At 37.1% G+C, this 25,176-nt stretch overlaps 1 protein-coding gene across 1 annotated transcript; it reads left to right on the forward strand.

The window, feature by feature from the left end:
- The first annotated feature begins 440 nt into the window (after positions 1-440).
- LOC127868679 (uncharacterized) lies at positions 441-14,825 on the forward strand. Its single transcript, XM_052410620.1, has 2 exons — positions 441-2,331; positions 14,658-14,825. The coding sequence occupies exon 1, from the start codon at positions 657-659 to the stop codon at positions 1,977-1,979; it is 1,323 nt and encodes a 440-aa protein (XP_052266580.1). The 5' UTR covers positions 441-656; the 3' UTR covers positions 1,980-2,331; positions 14,658-14,825.
- Positions 14,826-25,176: the final 10,351 nt, after the last annotated feature.

The following is a 25,176-nucleotide window of genomic DNA, read 5'->3' on the forward strand; positions in this document are numbered from 1 at the left end:
GGTGTATGGAAATAACTCGTGGTGTATGGAAAATACACCATGGGCACGTGACCGCTCTAAGCCAATCGGATCATTCATTCTGAATATAAACTCCAATCTATTAGTTAATGTAAAACATATTTTGAATTGCAGGCACGCTTTATTGCTGTCATTCATTGAAAGAAACTTGAACACTTTGCAACAAAGAGAATTTTAAATTTAAAAACTTGTTTAAATACCTTAAAACACCAACGTGTATTAGTGCTCAGATATCAATAAACAATTATTTGAAACGTTAATAAAAGATCTATAAATATGTTTATTGTTAGATCTTTAATTCAAGACTGTGGGAGATCTTAGGCTATCTTGCTGTTCTCTTTTGCATGACGTTATCGCTCGTTCTCCAGCTTTTTCCCCCATAAACATGATTTCCACAGCCACTTTTTTCTTGTGTGCATTTTTGGTGCGGGATGCGGCGCTATATGATATGCCCGGAAAATGTTCTGACGGTTTAATAAGGGGGGTGGGGTTTTAAAAAAGACCCCCCCGCTAATTTTGCCGGGCTAATTTTGTTTTCAATATACACTAATTGTACTACGAGAGTTGTATCGCATAAGTCATTACAAAAAAATGGTATAAATAGGAGTTAGTAAGTCTAAGAACGTTTGTTTGCAAACATGTCTGTGTACAGTCGTTTTGCGAGGCTTAGAAAATCTGAACCACGAGCCTTCAGTCGCTATCAAACTATGGACCAGAGACTTCAAACCTTTGAAGACAGGCCATCCAAACGCAGCGTGTCAAAGGAAGACCTGGCTAGCCAAGGGTTCATCTACGACCCTTGTGTCATCTCCGACACGAGAGAGAATTTCTCCGACACTATTTTTAATTGCGTTAGATGCGTGTTTTGCAATGCGCACATTTCCATTTGGAACATGGACAAAGTAGATGTGAGAGTTAGGCATCGACAGCTGTGCCCCGCTTGTCCTTTTGTGTTCGATTGGAACATGAACAAAGAAGAAATAGTGAGACTCAGTCATCGACGGTTTGGTCGTGCTTGTCCTTTTGAATTTGAATTTCTTGACTATGAGTTATGCGATAGGTACTTGGAAAACGAGTTTGAAAAGCAATATGAAAGAGATAATTATGGAATTGTGGAAACAGAAAGCGATCAAGATGTTCATTCTAGCGATGATATCCAAAAATATTCAAATAAATCGGTAGAAAGTCTTCAAACAAAAGATGACCAAAAGTATGACGAATACGATAATTATAGTGATTTGGATGAGCTGCTAATGGCGAAAATTGACAAGACTTGTACTCGTACCCGCTACAAATCTTATCAAAAACAAACTGAAAAGCAGCGTAAAAAGGCTGAAAACAGGCTGAAAAAGAAACGAAGAACAAAAATACGCAATGCAAAACGAGATCAAAAGCAAACATATTACCAGGACAGAATCGACGATGATAATTACATACCTCAAAAAGGTTCCAATGATCAAGATGTAAAGAAACATGATAGAAAAATGTGTTGGGTTTGCAGAACTAATGATGCTGGCGATATACTGGAAGAACAGGTTTTCGAATCTTACGAACAGTTTTATCAAAAGCAAAAATATTACCGGGGCGAAATCGACGATGATAATCACATATTTCAAAAGGGTTCCAATGATCAAGATGCAGAGATACATGATAGAAAAATGTGTTGGGTTTGCAGAAGCCGTGATATCGATGATATGATAGAAGAACAGTTTTTGGACGACCAATATAGAGAAGAAACCAATTTTTATTCGGACGAAATCAGTGGCATCGATGATGAAAAACAAAATCAGGTTGAACGTCTATGGGATGAAGAGACCGAGTATATTTATTTTTCTGACTATGAGGCATTCGTTCAATACATGGATGAATATGAGAGGCAACATCCATGTATTTGTATAGGAAGTTTAGGTGTATTTTCGATAACGCTACGACTCAAAACATTTGAATATAAGCAATCATAACATGGATATTGAAAATGAACAAAGAAGATGTAAGACTCAGGCATTGACAGTTATGGCATGTTTGTTCTTTTGTGTTCGATTGTGCATGTATGTGTTAATAAAAAAACCTAAAACGATTTTGCGTATTGTTTGTTTTTCGAGAAGTATCAAAAAATAAACACAAAAACACAAGCTATAATACAATACATTTTATTCAACAATCACGATGTGACACAATTTGATGGGTAAATTTTGTCATCGCATTGGCACTAAACATTTCAAAAACGTTCTCTGTTTCAAGTATCGCTTGGATAATATCTTCTGACTTCTCCGAACCGTGGAAATCTATTGCGCCACATATCCAGTTTCCACCGTGAGTATAATTATACATCAAATCGAATCTGCACCGGTTCGCTTTCGTAGCAAGAACTCTCAAAGTTTCTTTTGTCACATCTTTGATCAGAAACGACCAAATTGAAAAGGTTTTTCTTGAAGTACAAGAGTCCATTAGCGCATGTTGAATCTTGATTTTGCTTATGTTTGTTTTGCTGCAAACACATTCCACAATTTCATCAAATAGACACATTATCAACTTCGTTGGTTGTAGAGAAGCTTTGAGTCTTGCGTACGTTTCGAATTGATGTGCAAAATGTTCTCTTGTATTTATTTCTACATGCTGGAAATCTGTCCACAGACACATAGGAATGCTATTTGTGGTGTAATCCATGTGAATGACTGAAAGACAAATAACTTCAATTTGTTGTTTGAAAATACTTATATAGGAACTTTCCAAAATGACAATGCATCAAAAACTCGTCATGTATATGTTCGTGCATATAGTTGCCCTGTTTTGTCCCATAGTTTTACAAACAAATGCGTTAGGACGTCCTAAACCAAATTTTTATGAACCGTCTTGTTTCAAGCATGTACATAATACACCGATTGACGTTACGAATGGTTTATTTTATGTGTTGATAAACGTAACCTATGAGTATTTGTCATTATACGACGATGTCAAAGAAAATTTACAATTTTTCAACAAATGGATGCAAAACCCAGAGTTTAGTTTAGAAGGTCATGAGCAACAATGCAAATCCATAGGTCTATCTAGATGTCCGAACAAGAAAAAAGCGTTTTCAAAACCGGTATACAGTGTAGTTGATGGTTTTGTAGCGGGATCAATGTTTATCACTTACGACTTACCAAGTCTTTTAGTTAGATTGCAAATTGAGCCGAAAACGTACTCTATCAGTGAGTTTGTAGAATCTGTGTTTACTGAGATTTACACACACGCTTGGATACCTTTGTTTCCGTACAATTTTTCATTGACCTATGATGGAAGTGAAATTTGTGCAAATGGGATGCACGGTCATGCCTTCATCAGATTTAATATTGAACTGTGTACAACGTTCGGAACATGGTGCGATGTGAATTTAGAAGGTGCTAGTCCCGAGAAACAGGATCATGCGTTAACACGAATCAAAAATGCGTTATTGAAGAGAAAAATGAATGATTTGTCAGTCGCCAAGTATATCAAAGAATATGATCTAGGTTTGGAAATAATCCCTTCTAAGTCCAAAGAATTGCGAGACACAATTACACAAATAGAGCAAGAAATGAGTGAGATCCGCTTAAAAATCGATGATAAGTTCGACTTTGATCAATCTGACGAGGATTACTCTGACGAGGATAACTTTGATGAGGATTACTCTGACGATAATTTGGATGAAAAGCAAAGCGCTGAAAATGTACCTATTATCGATTTTTCTGACTTTTTTTTCAAAAACACTAAAGTTCTGTCAGTAACAAACAAACCTATCGTTGAACCTATCGTAAGCCAAAAAGTTCACGATATTCAAAATGCCAATACTTTCGTTAGCCAAAAATTTTACGATATTCAAACTTCTACCAACAAGCCAAAAAACAAGATAAGTCCAACAGTTAAAAAAAATACTGTTGTTAACCAAACTTCTCACAAAATTCAAAATGCTCTTACCAAGCCAAAACTCACCGTTAGTCTGCCAGTTAAAAACGATAACATTGTTAACCAACAATTTCAAAATATGCAAGATGCTATCAACAAGCATAAAATGGGAATTAAGCACAACAAGCAGACCGTTGCAGAAGTATCTACGTATGGATTGCAAAATTGTTACTGCATAACATGTAATCGTTCTACTACAATCGGTAAAGTACATAACAATCGTTGCTATTTCATCAACTTGGATTCATCATTCAAGATTTCCTCTAATACGCATTTTTCTCCGTTTCGTGAATACACACTCTTGATTATCAACGAACGTAATCATGCTTTACGTGCGATGCTAAGTCAAATAGTGAAACAAGTGAGTAACGAAGTTATTCTCGCGAAAAAGGCTTCATCATATCGACTTACTGTCTTCAGCACCAAAGATGGCACAACTGTTGATAAGATTTGTATGTCGTTATTCAGAAATACGTATCAAATTGAGAATTGTACCGAGAGCACGAATGCTGTGCTTATAGCGAGAAATGGTCATTTCATTCGCGTACCACAAATACAATTGGCTAATTTCACGTTCTGCGATATTGGTGCTGTGAAAGCGGAAAATGGCAAATGTTTTCGGATTGATGCAAATTGTTCGCACTCAAGTATAGCGAGTGTTTACGATTTGGATAATACGGTTGTTTCATATTTGGTTAGCATTACTCAGAACACGGCACACAATATGAGTGAGGCAAAGTTTCAAATAAAAAATATAGATGACAGTTCTGTCACAAGCGAATACTTCATTGTGTACAACAAAAGGACGAACAGTGGACAAGAATGCACGTATGTCGATATGCGATCAAAGACCATTTCAATCGAAAAATGCAAACACAGTCCCACGATTTGCGAGGTTTTGTTGGGTAAAAGTACATTGAATGACGAACCGGGACTAAGAAAATTAACGTTTTGGGAAACTGTCGCTGTTTGTGTTGGTGGATTCATTGTGCTTGTGATAGCTGCTATTTGCTTCATAATTGTACTACACAGCATAGCTCGGCATAACGATACTGTTGTAAACAGTTAACATATATCAAAGCGTTTGTATCCGTTCTTGTCACAACTCACAATGACTTCTTCGTATGAGGACATGTATACGATTGAAAGCGAGAGCCAGGGTTACATTCAAGAATTTTGGATCCATGTTGATGAATGCATCTTGTCACAATTTACAATGTCTTCGTATGAACTGCTCGAGAGCATTTTTGAAACCATACTAGACGATATTGGAGACGAAAACGTGTTCATATTCGACTTGACAATCGAGTTTTGTTTCACAAAAGTTAGTAAAACTCTACATATCAGTCAGCTAAATTCGCAAAACTGTTCGTGTTTTGACATTACTTGTGCTATGCAGGAACACGGAATCAATTTCACGGTACCAGCTGATCTTCACGTCTCAGTAACAAAAAGCGTATAAACACATTTTCAGTCATAATTTCACTATTTCGAGTTGTTGATGGACTACAAAGTTAAACCATGTAACGGTGAGCGCTGCACTCTATGTTCTCAAATAAAGAGTGGAAACAGTTTTCAGTTCAATTGTGGTTTTGTATACATTGTTGAAGATGGAGAGAACTTGACTTGTAAATCAAAAGATGTTATATATGTTCTGAAGTGCAACACTTGCGGCGGTGAGTACATTGGAGAGACCATTAATCTGAGAAAACGCATTCATACACACAACTCTCATATTCGAACAGAGCAGCATTTGTGTCGAGCTACTGACCATTTGATAGAATGTGGGAAACACTTGTGCGATGTTAAGGAACGGTACACTGTATTCGTTTTGGAGACAGAGCGAGACAAGCACGTGCGTAAAGCCAAAGAGGCGTACTACATTCGATTATTCAAGCCAATGATGAACAAGTAAGGCGTGCATTATTTTTCAAGCGTATATATATAGCTGCAGTTAACAAAATAAGCACACTCGCAATCACTTTCTACGATGGCACAAGCAATGTTGACCTCGAGCTATGCTATAAAAACGAACAACCGAGAACGAATACAGCAGTTTGCGAACACTGTACTGAATCACGGCGTGAAAAGGAATTTGGTGTCTGAAGTCGAGTCAGGTGTCTTCTTGTCGCCTAACGATTATTTGAAGATAGAAGAACTTTCAGAGAAACTAAAACAGATTGATGCCAAACTAGCGCAGTACAAAAGCCTCAAAGTAAGAACGCAGAATCTGATAAAGGGCATCAAGAAAACAAAAAACCTGCAGAACGATGTTGTGAAGACTGTGAGCTCTAACGTTTTCGATCGAATTCCAATTGATGTGATTAACAAAATACTCGGTTCTGGGGAAGACGAAAACATGTTTGCGCTAATAGAGCGAATAAAATCTTCCAATGTTGAGGAAAAACGCAAATATGCCGATATCGACATCTCCGATACAGAAATCTCAGATACGCTAAACGATGATGAAAAGGAAATTATGAACGGTCTGGCTGTTAAAAGAATGCGCAAATCTGGTGAAACGAAAGCTGCAAAGAAACCGAAAAAGGAAAAGACTATACTCAGTGATCTAGAATTGAGCGATGATGACGAATGACTACGTTGTTGCAATATTGTATGATTATGTTGACTTGTGTGTGTTACATTTTTTGTATATGTTGTAAATAAATTGTATCAATGAACTGTAAACATTTGTTGCCTTATCAATGGATATCGACGAGGTTTTGATTGTTGACGAAGACGAACAGTTAGCACAAAACACCTACTTGCTTTCACCCATGTACTCTAGACATCACCACGAATGCTCGCTATGCATTTTTCAATACATAACAGAATATGAAGAACCAATACGAATATTCGAAAGCAAGCTAGTAGAAATGAACTCAAAACTCGGGTGTGGAATTCAAACGTGTGTCACAATGGTTCTCAATGAGTTCAAAGACGATGAACGCATGTCGTTGTTCAAAAAATTGACAACTAGCGAAATTACAAGCCATTTTGATTCAGTATTTGGCGATCCTATTTGTGGATACAACCGACTTAAAGCTTACAATTTTTTCTCTCTGTTTGACGAAAGTACGGTTAACAATTCCACATACATAAAGTTTATTTACGATACATACAAAACTTCGAGAAACACTTCACTCTGTCCTTATTCGCTTTTAGGAGTTTATGTTTTTCTTGTTATGATTAACACTATAGGATGTGATTCCCAGCTCAAGAAAAAACATGACTTTTTGTGGATGTTCAACTGTCTATACAATCACAAATTACGGTTTGGAAAACTGCGATAAAAATCTATTTAAGGTTAGTTTTTCTATAGAAACACTCAAACCACACACAACCATGTCAACCATGTCAACCATAAACGTTAAAGATATTAAACGGGTCACTGACACCGAAGCCACTAATCGCTTGTTCACTAAACTGAAGTACGATATTGGTATTGAAATCTCTTCAAAGCTCATTCAGTCGCTTAAACAAAGCAAAGACAGGGTTGTATTTTATGTGGGCAAAGAACAAAAATCATACCCAGCAGCAATTGTGAAAATGTTCACTAACGTTAAGACAAATCATGTCAAGATTCAGCCGAAGTACAGTGTTCAAGAATTGATGAACGTGTTTGAAATTCTCATGAACCTGTCTGAGTACCAATGTAACGGTCTCACGCTAGATTACTCGGATTGGCAGTCAATCTCTAGTCTGGTAAACATGATCGAACTCGCTGAGCACCTAGGCATGACAGAAGTGGTGATGTTTCTTAAACGCATTCCACAACTTCTTACATTTCACAACAAAACCGCGTATGATAACGAATTGCTCAGAAGAGAAAACGAGTCTAAGGAAAACCTTCAACCGAAGTCTGTCAACGAACCTAGCGAAAACGATGAAAAGCGGTCGAGAACTAGAAAGAGAAGCTTTACAAAAGTGTTCAGTCGTAGTCTGAGTCGAAAGCGCAGAGAAGAAAATGTTATGAACTAAATGTTGTATGTTGTTTGTTGTATGTTGAAAATAAAGAGCAAAAACAGTAAACTTGTGTGTTTGTTTTCTTCATGAAAGAAGATAAAACCCAAAACGTCAATATACTTGCATCTTCTCTACCAAACTAACAACCAAAACATAAAATGCATTTCAACATTTTATTTGACGATACTATTCAAACAAATACACACACAAGCATGCACTAAAAGTCATAACACTAATCAGTCCAATGAATCCGCTTCCAATCAAATATTTCAGATCTACAAACAGCGCATTTGTTCCCATATATATGCATGTGCCAGCAACAGTGTACGCAGAAAAGGTGCATGCATGGTGTTACGGCAAAGGTTTTCTCTTCATTGCAGCAAATTATACAAGTACGCGAGTCTTTCACTGCTTGTTCTTTTTCCAGGTGAAGTTGAGCCATACGTTTTTTGCAGTCTTTGCAATCACAGCAACTATTTGCTTGAAAGCGTTCACGAAGTTCTTTCATAACCTGTATGCATTCTTTTCGTATTTTTCTAACAGAAAACCACCATCGTAAGTCTTGAATACAGATCATCGCAAGCATTGTAACACCGATCATGGCTTCTTGTTGTTGTCAAGTTTAGTCGTTTTGCGATCCCAAAAATCGGGGTTTCGTTCTTCGATGATGAATCGAATAAGCAAAATGCCAAGAAATATAGTCGCAAACATCAACAAATGAAATGAAGCTTACTTTTTGTGCAGAGCTTTTATATGCAAATTTTGTAACGATCTATATCACAAACCATTTCACTTTGGCTTTTAACGTTGCCACATTGGTCACATTTCAGAGCATGGAAAACTATCAAAGCATATGCTTCAATGCTCGTTCGAAAACACCAGAGCAGAAACGTATACAGAAAAGAAAATGGAAAATCAAATCTCAATCTGCTGCGAATAAGTTGTGGGACATCATATCAAAGCATATGAGCATAATATCCACAGAAGAGCCTAGGGTGAAATTGTTTCGCATGTCAAAATCTGAAACATTTGAACCATATGCATTTTTTTCTCCTGACTATGAACCTCAACCCGAGTTCGATTATCAGATCAAAATCACATGCTTTGGACTAACAGTTCATTTGAATGTGTATGTAAGATTGGGTGAAGATGACGACGAGGACGACTTGATGCTTGTTATGGACAGACCAGACGATACAAAACTATATTTCAACATTTTTGACCGCGATGGCGTGGTTGAGAAGAAACACGGTTTGCTTAAAACCAATGGTTCTGATATGTGCAAAGAAATCATCGATATGATTGGTCTCAAAGACATTATCGATGAGTATGAATTATTCGAAAATTTGGCTTCGAACATATCGACATCTATAGAAAGTGAAGTTGAATGTGTATGCGATACTGAATAAAACAACTTAACACAAATTTGTCTGTTTTCTACTTTTTATTCAACAAACTCGCTTACAATACTGTACAAACGATGTCCATTTACCAGGTTGATTTGCAACCCAGTCAGTAAGTCTATATTTACGGAACACGTTCTGTAGTTTATTCAGGTGGTAGAAGCCTTCAGCGTTGTAATTCGATATTTCACGTACGACGGCCGCAAACAAAACAAATGCTGTCACAAACACATCCCAGCTCAAACCATTGTTCAGCTTTTGTTCAAGCAACTCGGCGAAATAGTCTTCATCAAAACAAGCTATGGTCAGTTCATCTTTTGTAAGAACATGCATCGTAACAGTGCTATTTACAAGCAAAATCACACATTCGACGATGTCACAAAGAGTGTCATTTGAGTCCTCAAACTGCTTGCATTCCAAGTAATTTGCTACCATCGCAGCCACAAACTCACAGCTGAACATTTTTTTACGTTATGACAACTACTGACTTTGCGTGAATGGTTTTATACTCGAGTTAGGCGCTTGTTATTTGAACTGTTGTAGTAGTTTGTAAACGTCTAGATTGAAATCCTTGCAACACATACGCAATAACTATAACTATAACCAAAGAAACAACCACAAATGTTAGTGCAATAAATAAGACCCAAAAGCTGTTTATTTTGGAATCATCGTCACTCGGTGAATCCAGTCCCATACCAGGAATTCTAATCTGACACAGAGTTCGTTTTGTTGTACAATCTTCATACGAAATAGATTTTTCATTCACGTCGATATACAAGCACGTATTGTTCTCATCATATGACACTCGCGAATAAACTATCGCGTAATCGTTTAATTCGAGCGTTTCGTTCAGACTGTCAATTTTGAACATCAAATTTTGAGATATTGCATTCACCTTCGGGTCGTGCGTTCTGTTAATCAGATAGTCAAAAGCGTTTTGCAACTCTTCTTCTGTTTGCAGCACTGCTGGTAAGCACTGGCCATCTTCATTCACCACGAAACAAGTTTTAGGTGATGTGATCGACGCTGCTGCGTTTTCGTCAAATGAACATGTCTTGTACGCACGCGGATTGAAAGGTGACACAGTCACAAACTCTCCTCGATCCGCTTTTAACAGCGCTACGTTAGCCGTTTCGCATGAAATGCCCAAATATTTTCGTTTGAACAAATGAACGCATTGAGCAGGCCTATCTTTGTTGTTGAACAGCGCTATCTTGATAGAACCTTGGATGTTGTTTAAAATAAATTCGTTGCTTACTTGAGTGAAAACCGTTTTTAGATGAATGTTTTTATGTCCAAAAATGACCACATCGTATGCATTATAGTCGGTGCTGTTTACAGTTTTACGTACATTGACGTTCGTTGAAAACTGGTTTCCAACTTTGAACTGTTGCTCAATACTGATAAAGTAGCAAGATCCATCATATATTTTACCAATACTTTTAGTCGGATCACACACATTGCAATAACAGTTTTGTAAACCGTAAGAAGAAACGCTTTGAACTGTTGTGTCTGCGCGGACAACAATGAAAAAACACAAAATGATAAACGCCCGCATGCTTGGCTCAGAACATCAAGAATGACAAGATCCGTTTGTTTAAGTGTGTTTTATATTTATTTTAGTTCTTATGATCTTTTTATTACGTACGACATAAATCCTATTATTCCAAAAACGATTGCAAACACGACTAGAATGCAAAACACAACGTCGACAGATCCTTTTTCGCCATGTTCGTTAGCCTTTGTGGTTGTTGAGCCATTGGTGGTGATATTACCACTCGTTATGTTATCGATTTCACTGTAGTTCTGTTGTGTGCTAGTTTTGTTTGCAACTCTCGATGTGGTTGTTGAAGAAACGCTTTGAACTGTTGTGTCTGCGCGGACAACAATGAAAAAACACAAAATGATAAACGACCGCATGGTTGGCTTAGAACATCAAGAATGACAAGATCCGTTTGTATAAGTGTGTTTTATATTTATTTTAGTTCCTGTGTTTTTTTTATAACGTTATACACAAATCCTATAAGTCCAAGAACGATTGCAAACACGGCTAGAATGCAAAACACAACTTCGATTATAACAAGGACAGATCCTGTTTCGCTATTTTCGTTAGCCTTTGTGGTTGTTGAGCCATTATTTGTGATATTACCACTCGTTATGTTATGGATTTTACTGTAGTTTTGTTGTGTGCTAGTTTCGTTTGCAACTATCGATGTGCCAAGATCGCTATTTTCTTCAACCTTTGTGGTTGTTGAACCATCGCTAAGGGCATTGACAACTGATGTGTTATGTTTTTTACTTAATGTTTTAGTGGTATTTTCGTGTGCAACTCTCAGTGTTGCTTGCGTGCTTTTTTTGTTAACCTTTGTGGTTGTCGAACCATTGTTGGGGATATAAGCAAGCGTTGTGTTTTCCATTTCGCTGTTTGTGTGTGTGTCAATTTCGTTTGAAACTGTCGATGTAACGGAATCATTATCGCTACTGCGTTTTTCGATGTCTGCAACATGATTAGATGTATTGTCTGGTACCAAGAATCGCCATAGAGAATCGGTAGCTAGCATCCTACCTATATTCGGGGTCAAAATCAAAAAGAGTTTGCCTTTGATTTGGAAACAAAACCTGTCCCTGTGATTATCAATTGTCAAATAATTGTCTTTCACGCCCAAATTTTGATTTATGACTTTTCGTATGGCCTCGAGAATATCATATTGCGTTGTGTACATTCTCTCAGGAATATATACAATTTTGCGTAACTTGTCTAGCGCATCATCATAGGAAACGATCGAGAATGCACCATTGTATATACCCAGATCGCGCTCTGGCGATTTCTTGAAGCAGTTATCGTTACAGCTACATAGAGACACAAACAAGACAAATAGTATGAATCGCAACATAGCTGGTTTTTATTTCATTCATCTAACAAAACACATGAAATAGCTATATAACAAAAAATTTGCACACAACAGACTACAACACAAAATCTGCAGGAATGTACAAAACGAGGCCGTTTGTCAGCAATTCCTTCGACACACAAAATGCGACAAAGTTCGGTGGGATGTGAATGTTGGGAATGCATGTTCTAACCGCTTGAGAGAGCATATCTTCGTGTTCTTCGTTTTGACACTGATTGATGAAGTAAACTTTACATGGGTCTTCTTCGGGCAACATATCGCTTACGGGCATCGGGTTTTCTTGTACCTCTTGTTCTGGGGTGAACGTTTCCACGATTTCTTCTTTCACGACTGCCAAATCGACCGGCATACTGATTATCTCGTTTTGCTCCGAACACGCCTTCTTATCAGAACAAGGCAAGTCATTCCATGTTTGTTCTTGTGTTTTGCAAAGCATCTTTTTGGGGAGACTCGACTGATCCTTTGGATCTTCAACAAATTTGCGTTTGCGATTAGGAATAGCATTGACTAGTCTACCTTTTCCCCCATCGATCAGCTCCGTTTCAATGTGAAGACTGTTGATGTGCTTGCGGTACAAAGGATGCATCACAAACAAAACCTCTAACGCCTGACACAAATTTGTATTTGGATATCCATATTTGGTTGCAGTGAGTATACGTTAGCATTCATCTCTCTCATTTCGATGCCAGTTTGCAACGCTTCGTATATTTCACCACAGCTTCTCACAATTTTCAGACCTATTGTGAGCTCTTTCTGTGTACTGACAAGCTGAAAGTTTTTACTCGGTAGCACTCCTTTTTTCACCAATATTTCCACGATATCGTTTTCCGTACAATCGAGTAATGTCATGACTGCTCGAAAGTAGGTGTTCAGCTTCAATCGTATCTGAGTCCTTTCCAAAGAAAGACAAGTCGATTTCACAGAATAAACTTTGCTGAACTCCTCGATTCCATGCAACTCCAACACTGGTATTATGCATATTGGCAGTCTGTAGTTTTCGGTTGGAGATGACTGCATGTATCTACCCTGTTTAATGCGCTCGTATAGAGTTGCGAAATGTACTGGTATTACATTTTTCAATATTTTGAAGTAGCACATATCAATCTTTTCATCGGCAACAGAAAACATCAAGTCAACATATCGTTCAAACGCAGCTAGTGTCGGTTCATCGAGAAACACATGGTCCAGCGTTGGCTTGTAGTTCAAGTAGTCATACGGACTGTTCGTTATCGACGTAAAACGCAGTCCCTCGACATCTGTGAAAGGACATGTAACGCTAAACATGTACTTCTTCTGGTGACCATTCGCATTGAAATTTCTTTTCTCGCGAATGAATTTTTCGCACAATGTTTGGACGAACATGTTGTCGCTTCGGTTGTCAAATTGTAAATGAGACGCATTGAATAAGTTGCATGGCTTTATATACAACCCGTCATGTTACAAAGTTAGTGGTATAAGCTTGAAAAAGTAGGTTTTGAAAACAGATATGGCTCGTTGCATCGAACGGAAAGGCGAAAGCAAATTGCATGCACTCATCAAATCAAACCAACCCGAGTTGTTAGCAACACACATTAATCAAAACTTTGATTTTGATTCATCGTGTTACATTGTTATCAACGAAAAACATGTTTTGCCTGTTGATTTCACACAAACAGACCTAGAAACAAGTTGTCATTCATATATCTAAACCTGAATACATACAGTTTGTGAAGCTCAGGTTTACTGGTTCTCAAAGCAATGGGTCTGATTTTCTGCTTTGCGAACAAACCGATTACGAAGATAACTACGGCAATGAGGTTCATCAGTGTCACCTTTATTTTTCAAGAACATGTACCAAAGATATGGCAGCTACGAGCTATTACTTGACACAAGCCTTAAGTATGATTGGAGTACTAACATTTTCAAAGAATACGCATGACAAACTGGCTTCGTGTCTAATCAAACGTTATGGTCAAACACTCGTACCCAAATGCACTACTGATTTTTGGAACAAACAACTTGACTCATTTCGCATGAGAAGCATTCTTGAGGTCTCGCAGCAAGATGACTCGGCGACACTTCGTGAGGAAATTGAGCGTTTGATGCAATCAAAGTACAACTTCGTTTCTTGTGAATACAATACGGCCAACAAAAACCTAAATATTCTGTATACTGAAACAAGTAACAACAGCTTTGGGTTAGTGGTTGTCAAAGAGTCGCTGCAAATAAAAGGCGCTACATGACTGGTAGATCAAATCATTCTTGATCTAACCTTCAAAGCGATAACATGTCTGTGCCAGCAACTACATTCCGGGTTCCAAAAACTGAGGACTGGGATATGGAGATTAGGCTGTCTGAGATAAAAAGTATGTTGTTAAGAATTTCATATGTTAGTGTTGGAGGTTTGATTGTAAACGTTGAATGCTGTAACTAACTTTTGCTTGTTCTGTTTCAGAAACCGTCACTCCAAAAACTGAGGACTGGGATGCCGAAATTGCGGTGGCGAAACGTCCTCCATTCTTTCTCAGCGTGGGCAAAATGACGCAGAGACAAATTAACAGACTAAACCGATGCTGGACCTGTCGCTGCGTGCCTGTCAATTGTACATGTTCAAAGTATTGAATAAAATTGTTGAAACGTTCACAGGTGTTTGTTTGTTTTGTAGAAAAATGTTATATAGCAGTAATTTGACTTAGTACACGTCACACAAAACAATGCTAGCCGTTGAACTCAAAGATTTGGGATTTTTTCGACATATGTTGCGTTTGAATATTGAAAAGTGGAACAAAGCTGTCGAAATGTACATCATGGATCTCTATCCAGATGTGAAGTTTACATTTTCGACGCGAGATCAATGTTGGAAAGCGACAGATACGGAAATTGTGTACTATGTCGATATTGAGGTTATTCTGATCAATCCGAAATATGATTTGTGCTGGACACACCAAGATCCCACAAAACGACTTCAAACCATTAATGGGATTTTGTTGAGCTCAAAAGCCAAGAGAACAAAACTCGTAACGTTTGACCAAGAGTATTTTTGAGACAAAAAATGTATAAAGATGTTGAAATAACCAATTGCATGTGTAATATAATATCATATCATATCATGGATGATACCGACGCTGTGTGCATGTATCGAACAAGTATTTACATGGACAACTATATCGATAGACTGAAAACTTTGAGCATTGGTCGCCCCAAATACAGCCAAACAAATACCAGCTTGCTTCGTGCGGGTTGTACTACTTGGGACAACACGATCGTTGCAAATGTTTTCGTTGTGGCATTGTGTTGTATCATTGGAAATCCACAGACGATGCTTTCTTGGAACACCATAAACATTCACCGAATTGCCAGTTTTTGCGAATGGTGGGTCCAGGAACAAGACTGTTGATAAACACATGAGTAGGTTTTGTATGATCGTGTTGTAAATAAATATCATGAACCGTTCAATTCGTTTTGTTCTTATTCTTGTAGTAACATATACTTATTCATGCAACTACCAAACGCAGAGTTGAAAAACAAGTACTATTGTGTGCACGAATGTTTGATTTCGCTATTGCGTTAGTTATTGATATAACCCAGTGTCGTATGTTTTCTCAAACTATATTATCCAACTCTAATCAAAGCAAATACAAACAACTATGTATATGTAGTTTCAAACGATTTTATTCTGCAACAATCAATATTTCAAACATTCAATCTTTCGCAACAACAACGTACAACAGTTTACATAGTCCACTAGATCAGCCCACATAGTCCACTCGATCAGTCCATCACAGATGCAAAAGCCTCACTCCTCTGTTTGGCCGTAACCCTGAATTTCGCCACACCATTCGCAGCGATCGTCGATCCGCGTACATGACACACAGCTGAGGGCCTCGCATCTACGGCAAAAGTTCACCATCGAAAAAAAGTTTTTGCACGTATGACACACAATCACTAACGTAGTGTCGTAAACAGTTGGCAGCATTTCGCCCATGCTCTTAATCCATCTATTACAAGCTGCTTTGTTGTTTCCAGCTGATGACTCATTCTCACGATGCTTATTCTGCCTCTCTAACCATGCCTGGAAACTGCCACTTTTCTCCACACTTGACATCCATTGCTCGCAAGCTTTTCTGTCACTCATTATGCGTGTTGTTCGTTCAGTTTCAAAAATCGAAATGATTCAAACACGATCAATTCGCCCTTTTATAGTATGCCGTTATTCAACTCAACAGCATAAAACTCGAAATGCATGTCCCTTCCCCAAAACATGAAATTTCACAAAGTCGACAATCGCCCAATTATATGTAAACAAAGTGTTTTATGTTTTCATCGACGAGTATTTTTATCAACAAGCCGAATTTTGCGGAATATGCGGTGTCATTAGTTCTAGAAAAGATAGTTTTACTTCCTGCTTGACAAAAAGTTTGTAGTTTACTTTGCTTTTTGGAAAAATACAACGTTCAAAGATATGAGTTTCATCCGAACCTTCCGAAAATGGGTGTTGTTCTATGTACAGTATCGATACATGTATGTGAGGCATTTTCAGGCTTTCTTTCTTGGATTGAGAGTTCAAGAAACGATGAATTCTGTCAAAACATGATTACGATTACAAGTAAGTACCACCAAAATATATTTTTTTGTTTCATGATAGACAAAACCGTGTATTGTTGAAATGTCAACACATCTCAAATGTAAACAAAGAAAAATGAAGTACATGATAAATCATATTGTGTAGATTTTTGTACCAAAGTTAAATGCTCTTAACAAAAGGCGTTTTTGCAATTCAGATTATTGTGACCACTTCTGTTTTGTGTTTAAGAAGGCAGTTTGGAACTTGATATGTGTTGTTTTGTTTTTTATCTGCATCAGACCTTTTTGACTGTAGGTTATTTGTAAACATCAAACTCTGCCATACAAAGTTGATTTCTACAATGAATGAACACTTAGTATATACTTTTACCGAGTGCTGCTAACACCGTGACTGAATATTTCATCTCATGTCATAGGTTGAACATTTATGACAGTTTATGTGAGAAAACATGTGCACTGATTTGTTTTCATATTTCTATGTAGGCTCACTTTTCATATTTTATCCATAGAATGCATAATTGTCCATTTCAAAGTATTCTTCACAAAAATATTTGATGTCTAAAACTGCAAAAAAATCTATATACACACCAAAATGCAAATTCTGCTTTTTGCCAACATGTGAATTTTTGGCCACAACAATCTTTCATTCAAGTTGACACAAATATGTGTATCAACAGCAAACCCCATAGGAAGTTTGTCTTGGTTAGAGTACCTATAGTATAGATATTTAAATATCAAGAAGCAAACCCTTCATAACAGGTTATGGTGTACAAAGTTCAAAAAAAGGTATTAACACAAAAAATGGAAAATTTGCATGTGTATCAGTACAGAAACTGTATTGCACACAAATATTTTATCATGTTGACTGACAGTGTAGAATATTTCATCTTGAATCAGAATTTGAAATTGTGATACACTGTATGAATTACAAAAGAACATGTGTTCACTTTCTTTTCAAACATTTTTCTCTCTACAAAAAAACTAACTGCATATGTTATTCTGTTTCAGGTCTTTTTTCTGATCAGTTCCCATGTAAGGTATATTTTAGAATTTTGATATAAATCCCACATAACCGGCTATGGTTGAGAATGATGCAAAAAAGGTATTTACACAAAAGTGGAAACTTTTGCTATTTTGCAGGCATGAGAATGTCTGTTTACCAGATTTCATTCAAATACATTTTACAGTGTGTGTGAGCTAGCAAGCACAACCACAAGCCAATTCTTGGTTCAGATTCATAAGCATCTGCATTCTTGTTTCAGTGCAAAATATGTGTGAAGGTAATTATGGGTATGAGCTAGCAAGCACATCCACAAGCCATGTTTTGGTTCAGATTTGTTTTATTGAGGTCCATAAGAGAATATTTGAACATTTTGATACATGGCTCTCATAACTGGTCTCATTCAAATGCTTAGAAAAAAGTATATAAATGCTTTTTAGAAAAATATGGTTTTTTGTCAGCACATTTATGTCTGGCCACAAAACTCATTGTGTGTGTTTGTTGTGCCGTGATACTGTGATTCACTGAGCGCATCATACAGTGTTTGCTTGAGCTAGCGAGCACAACCACAAGCCATGTTTTGGTTCAGATTTGGTTTATTCATGCATATGGATAAGAATATGAGAATTTTTTATACATGGCTCTCATAAGATTTCTGATGCAAATGATGAGAAAAAAAGTATATACAGGTTATTTTGAAAGCATGGTTTTTTGTCAGCACATTTATGTCTGGCCACAAAACTCATTGTGTGTGTTATGTGTGAAGTGATGTTCAGTTCATATTCTCAGAGTGGTTCAAGGAAGAACGCCTTCTCTTGCAGAAGGAGATCTAGGTTCAAGTCCTAGCTCTGATATGATTTGAGAAATCACTGAATGCAATTTACAAGTGTCTGCTTGAGCTAGCAAGCACAACCACAAGTCAATTTTTGTGCAGATTGTTTTAGTCGTCTATATGATTAAGAATACAATAATTTTGATACTCGGCTTACATAACTGGTCTGGTACAAAAAGAGATTGCCATTCCGAGCGCATATTACAGTGTGTGTGTGACCTTGCAAGCACAACCACAAGCCAATTTTTTTGTTCAGATTTGTTTTATTTGTCTATATGAATAAGAAGATGAGAATTTTCATACTCGCTTACATAACTGGTCTGGTTCAAAAGAGATTGCCATTCCGAGAGCCTATTACTGCTAGCAAGCACAACCACAAGTCAATTTTTTGTGCAGATTTGTTTTAGTCGTCTATATGATTAAGAATACAATAATTTGATACTCGGCTTACATAACATGGTCTGGTACAAAAAGAGATTGCCATTCCGAGCGCATATTACAGTGTGTGTGTGACCTTGCAAGCACAACCACAAGCCAATTTTTTGTTCAGATTTGTTTTATTGTCTATATGAATAAGAAGATGAGAATTTTCATACTCGGCTTACATAACTGGTCTGGTTCAAAAAGAGATTGCCATTCCGAGAGCCTATTACTGCTAGCAAGCACAACCACAAGTCAATTTTTGTGCAGATTTGTTTTAGTCGTCTATATGATTAAGAATACAATAATTTTGATACTCGGCTTACATAACTGGTCTGGTACAAAAAGAGATTGCATTCCGAGCGCATATTACAGTGTGTGTGTGACCTTGCAAGCACAACACAAGCCAATTTTTGTTTTCAGATTTCTTTTTATTCATAGGTAGTATGATATATGAAAATTTAAGTACTTGGCTTACATAACAACCTTATGCGAAATGACCTTGACATTCAACTGTCTACATGGTATCTAAGTGCATCTGCTGTCTTGTTTCAGTGTCAATATTGGTGAAGGTTATTATGGGTGTGAGCTTGAAAGCCACAAGCCAATTCTGGTTCAGATTTTTTGTGTATTAATGACTATAGACAAATATATGAAAATTTAGTATTCAGCCCACATAACAGGTATAATGCAAATGATGAGAAAAAGTATATAAAAGCAATTTTGGTTCAATGAAGAACGCCTTCTCTCGCAGAAGGAAATCTAGGTTCAAGCCCTAGTTCTGATATGAGTTTGTGTGTGAGCTAGCAAGCACATCCACAAGCCATGTCTTGGTTCAGATGGTTTTTTGTTTTAATGACTATAGTAGAGTATATGAGCATTTTAGTAACACAGCCTGCATAACAAGTTCAATGCAAAATGACCTTGACATTGCAAAGAATCTTACATTGTGTGTGAGCTAGCAAGTACAAACCACAAGTCAATTTTTGGTTCAGATTTGTTTTATTCATCTATATGGATTAGAATATGAGAATTTTTATACATGGCTGTCATAACTGGTCTGATACAAAAAGAGATTGCCATTCCAAGCACATCTTACAGTGTGTGTGAGCTAGCAAGCATAACCACAATCCAATTCTTGGTTCAGATTCATATCTTAAGAAGAAAATATGAAAATTTAAGGACATATAGCCTACATTTACATAACAAGTCTGTTGCAAAATGACCTTTACATTCTCTTGTCTACAAAGCATCTAAGTGCATCTGCACTCTTGTTTTAGTTTCAATATTCATGGAGCTTATTATGACCTTGTAGTACCCAAGAACCCAACGGTAAGGAATCTGGTTCTGTTGATTAGAGCTTTCATTTGCAATATTTTGTTTACTGTTATCATCCCTTGACATTCATCTGTCTTCAAAGAATCTAAGTGCATCTGCACTCTTGCTTCAGATTTCATAACTATAGACAAATATATGAAAATTTTAGTATTCAGCCCACATAACAGGTATGATGCAATGATGAGAAAAAAGTATTTAACTGCAATTTTGAAAGCAGGCTTTTTTGTCAGAACATTCATGTCTGGCCATCAAACTCATTGTGTGGTGTGTGTTTGTTGTGCAGTAATGATCAGTATCATGGAAATTAGTACACGGCCTACATAACAGCTTGATACAAAATGACCTTGACATTCATCTGTCTACAAATTCATGTAATCCAAGTGCATCTGCTGTCTTGTTTCAGTGTCAATGTTTGTGAATGTGTAAGCTAGCAAGTACAACCACATTCCAACTCTTGGTTCAGATTTCTTTTTATTCATAGTATGGGATAATATATGCAAATTTGAGTTCTTGGCCTACATAACAGCCTGATGGCAAAATGACCTGACATCCCTTGTCTATAAAGCATCTGAGTGTATCTGCACTCTTGTTTCAGATTTTTGTATTTATGTCTATAACATTTCACAGAGTAGTACACATCCAACAGAACCGGTATGATCAAATGATGAAAAAAAAACTATTAAAGCCACTTTTGAAAGCATGTTTTCTGTCAGCACATTCATGTCTGGCCACAAAACTCATGTGGTGTGTTATGTGTGCAGTGTAATCAGTTCATTTAATCAGAGTGGTTCAAGGAAGAACGCTTCTCTCGCAGAAGGAAATCTAGGTTCAAGTCCTAGCTCTGATATGAGTCTGAGAATCACAGTGTGTGCGAGTTAGCAAGCACAAACCACAATCCAATTCGTGGTTCAGATTCATATCTATAGAAGAAAGTATGAGAATTTAAGTACACGGCCTACATAACAGCCTGATACAAAATGACCTTGACATTCCTCTGTCTACAAATTCATGTGATCTAAGTGCATCTGCTGTCTTGTTTCAGTGTCAATGTTTGTGAATGTGTAAGCTAGCAAGTACAACCACAAGTCAGTTATTGGTTCAGATTCATATCTGTAGAAGAAGTATGAGAATTTAAGTACACAGCCCTCATAACAGGTCTGATGCAAAATGACATCGACGTTCCTCTCTCTACAAAGCATCTAGTGCATCTACACTCTTGTTTCAGTGTCAATGTTTGTGAAGGTTTGATGACCTTCTTGTTATCAAAAAGCAGAAAGAATCAATATGTTTGTTGATGAGACTTTCATTTCCAATTTTTATTAGGTTAACATGACCTTGAAGTTGCAAAGAAAGCCAATTGTTGCATAATAACGTTTGTTGATGTGAAGTCAAGTTCGAACAATTGCTCAAGGTAAACATGACCTTGTAGCTGTATAAGCATATACGGTAACAATTTTTACAAGCATCAATCATGTAAAACAAAACACGTTGTAAGGTTCTATACATTTTATTCATTATATGTATCAACCAACAATGCCATAGCGAGAACCAATTTGACATGTTGCATTCTTATCATATTGATGTTTGCATTTCAGACAAATCAATTGCCCAGAATTTTTGTTGTAAACGTATTCAAAATACTTAACTATGCAGTTCATACGCAGAATCCGTGCCCGCACGTCTTGCTTATAATTGTTGGTGGATTGTCTTCATTTTACAAACTCTGCACGAGTCGATTTCGCCACCTCCTGTAATTCGCTAGATATACTTTCAATAACTTTCGAAATATGGCGTTGTCGCATGTCCAAGGAAAGAGTTTTGGCTTGATTGTCAATGGTACTTTCTTCAGATTTTAGCATCATCAATACTTTTTTGAGATTGTTGATTCTTATCTGAGCTTTGCCGTGCGACGATTTTATTAACTGTTGTTTTTTTAAATACTCATCTACAAAGTCAGTCTTCTTATTTTGAGTTGTAATAGCGTCTATTTTTGCATTTCGTGAGTCTTTATGTCTTTTGTACTTTGATCGTCAAATTAGCCATAGCTTGCGTTTATTCGAAGTCTTTGTACTAGTCGAACTTGTTGATTCGTTGGAACTGTGCTGTGATGACTGAGCCTTGAAATTAGCAGCTGCATCGTTTTCTCGCTCATCGATATTCTGTGTTAAATTCTTCGTCACTCATTGTGAGAAGTGAGTACAAAATTGGATTCTTTTGTATGATCTCACTGGATGTTGAATTCAATGATGAGTTTCATCACCTAACTGAACACCAGTAATTTGTAAGTTGTTTGGAGCCATGTCGCTTTGCTAATCACACGAGAATGATTGAGTTTTGTCAAAACTGGCTTTTATCGTAAAATTTTGAGTTATATTATTTGTTTTTTATTTTGCTGCACATTGCGAAAATGTTGATGCAACAAGATGCTAGATTCCACAATATGATCAAGGTCAACGTGAATATGAAATTGTGACGCTGTATGCAAGTTTCCTCGTTCATGCATAGAAATGAGCGTAATGTCAGATATTGTCTGATCAAGTATTTTGATCCATCGCAATTCGATACGACATTGTTCGTAAGCTCAACGTTATTCCACTATACAATCAAACTATATCTAACCTGCTCGACTAACAACATACACATCATATGCATTTCAACATTTATTAACAACAAACAACAACATATGAATACAGTCAAAACATCAATCAGTGAAAAGCATTCGCACCCAGCCAGTAACGTCAGCTCGACACATAGCGCAGTCTCCATCGAACATCATCAGGCAGCAGTTTTCACAAAAAGTGTGCCACCCTTTGTCAAGGTACTGTTTTTTTTCCTCATCGTAGCATATGGTACACGTTTTCAATCTCGATACCTCATCTCTTTTTCTTCTTGAAGTTTTGTTCTAAGCGAATCCAAGCCTGCTCTTTTTTCAAATAGGAGCTTGCGCTATTATCCTATCGTTTCGAGTTCATGTTGCTCTTTTAGCGCGCGTTCGCGTTTAGACCACTCATCCTCGAAGAAACGCTCTTGATCATCAACCAAATGTTCGCTCGCTTCTCGCTGATAAGATGAAGCCTTTTGAATACACGATACCATTTTTCTTGCAGACTCGCGACCTTCTTTAGACATAGCGAAGTCGCTGCTGTTAACGAACGCTGTAACCTGACTTCCAAGTCTGTTCAGTTGATAGCCGAACGACTTTAGATCAATTGACGCCGATTGTTCTGGTCGAGTGTATGGCTTTGTAGCATGTCGCTTTCCCTTGCCAGTCGTTTCGCTACTACCACTAGCAGCGTCTGTGTCCTCGAACTTTGGCAGTCGGTTTGCGTATTTCGGCATGATTTCGAGTCAATGTTCTCTCTTGGAGTCTCAAATCAAGAATGATGACCATACCGGTCCGGGTCGCCTTAAATACCCGACGGCTGGTGCTTTTTACTATATAGACAAAGCATAGTGCTTACATACAAAAGTCCTTGATTACAGATGAATAGCAAATTTACGCGTGGTCGATGTAGACATTCATACTTAAGAAAGCGCTGGACAAGTTTGCATGTTTGAAAGATTTTGATCAACGTACGTTAGCGAATTAGGTCAGTACTTCAGAAAGACATTTCCCACATTACGCGACGACTGTAAATTGTACATAAGCACGAAGTAACAATTCAGAACAGGCGACCCGATTTCGTTATTCATATACCAAATGTTGCCCTGATACTACTCGAATACAAAACATCGAATGTTACAACAAAAGTACGCAGAGAATATTTAACTCAAGTACTCGATACGTTTCACAATTTTCGACAAAGCTTATGCACTTGGTGAAAATTCAAGCCTTATACGTTTAATGAGTATTTTGCTCATTCGCAATTCTTCATCTCGACAAAACAAATTGTGTGTGTGAAAAATGAGTCCATACCTAACAGCTGTTATTTGATATGAACTTTTATGAATTTTTGCGAAATGTACTATGATCAATTTTTAAACGCAACAGTGCAGTGGAGTATTTTTCAAATCACAATATCTCGCTAGTACAACTTTTTGCTGTATAAAAATTTCACACGCTAAAATTTCCAATCCAATACTTCATCAATATCTAACCACAGCGCACGAGAAAATTACACCCAGTACAGCGAGGTCATCAAGTGCAATAATATCGAACGTCCATTCACAGTAAAGTACACAGATAGATGAGTATTTGCGAGAAAGTTTAAATGTAAATTTATCACAAACCATGCAGATATTGGGATCAAATTTTGACTATGATTTCAACTTAGAGAGCTTACAATCGATTATTCCAACTTTTTATTCTTTTTGTTGATGCTTTTTGACAAACATACTAGTTTTTGATCGAAAATAAAGCCTTTATGAGAATCTTTTTGCTTTTCGTTTCGATACATTGTTCAAAATGTGTACCGTCACATATGAGTTTTTTTTGTGAGGATTTAAAATAATAATCACACATTGAAACGCGATTATCAGCAGAAAACTGACTCACTCTGATATTGTTTTTCTAACACGCACTTAAACTCCTGACGTGCAGTAGATCTACGTATTTTCGCTTCATGTTACACAACCTTGGTGCAATCTCGTACAACGAGGTTTAAGTGCATTTTCTTTGAAACCACTCAAAATATCAATATAAATTTCAGTATCATGACACAGATGGCCTATATGCTACAATTACGTACTGTCATTTGCCCTGAAATATAATGTTTCTATTAAACTATCTGTCGAATCTGTGTATGAAGAACACTTTTTTGCCTTTTCGTTTTCATAACAAAATATGTACCGCTGAATAGG

The sequence above is a fragment of the Dreissena polymorpha genome, chromosome 2, assembly GCF_020536995.1.
Source record: "Dreissena polymorpha isolate Duluth1 chromosome 2, UMN_Dpol_1.0, whole genome shotgun sequence".
NCBI classification, from domain to species: Eukaryota; Metazoa; Mollusca; class Bivalvia; order Myida; family Dreissenidae; genus Dreissena; species Dreissena polymorpha.

Coding starts and splice junctions, on each gene's coding strand:
- LOC127868679 (XM_052410620.1), top strand. CDS start 657: ATGTCTGTGTACAGTCGTTTTGCGAGGCTTAGAAAATCTGAACCACGA.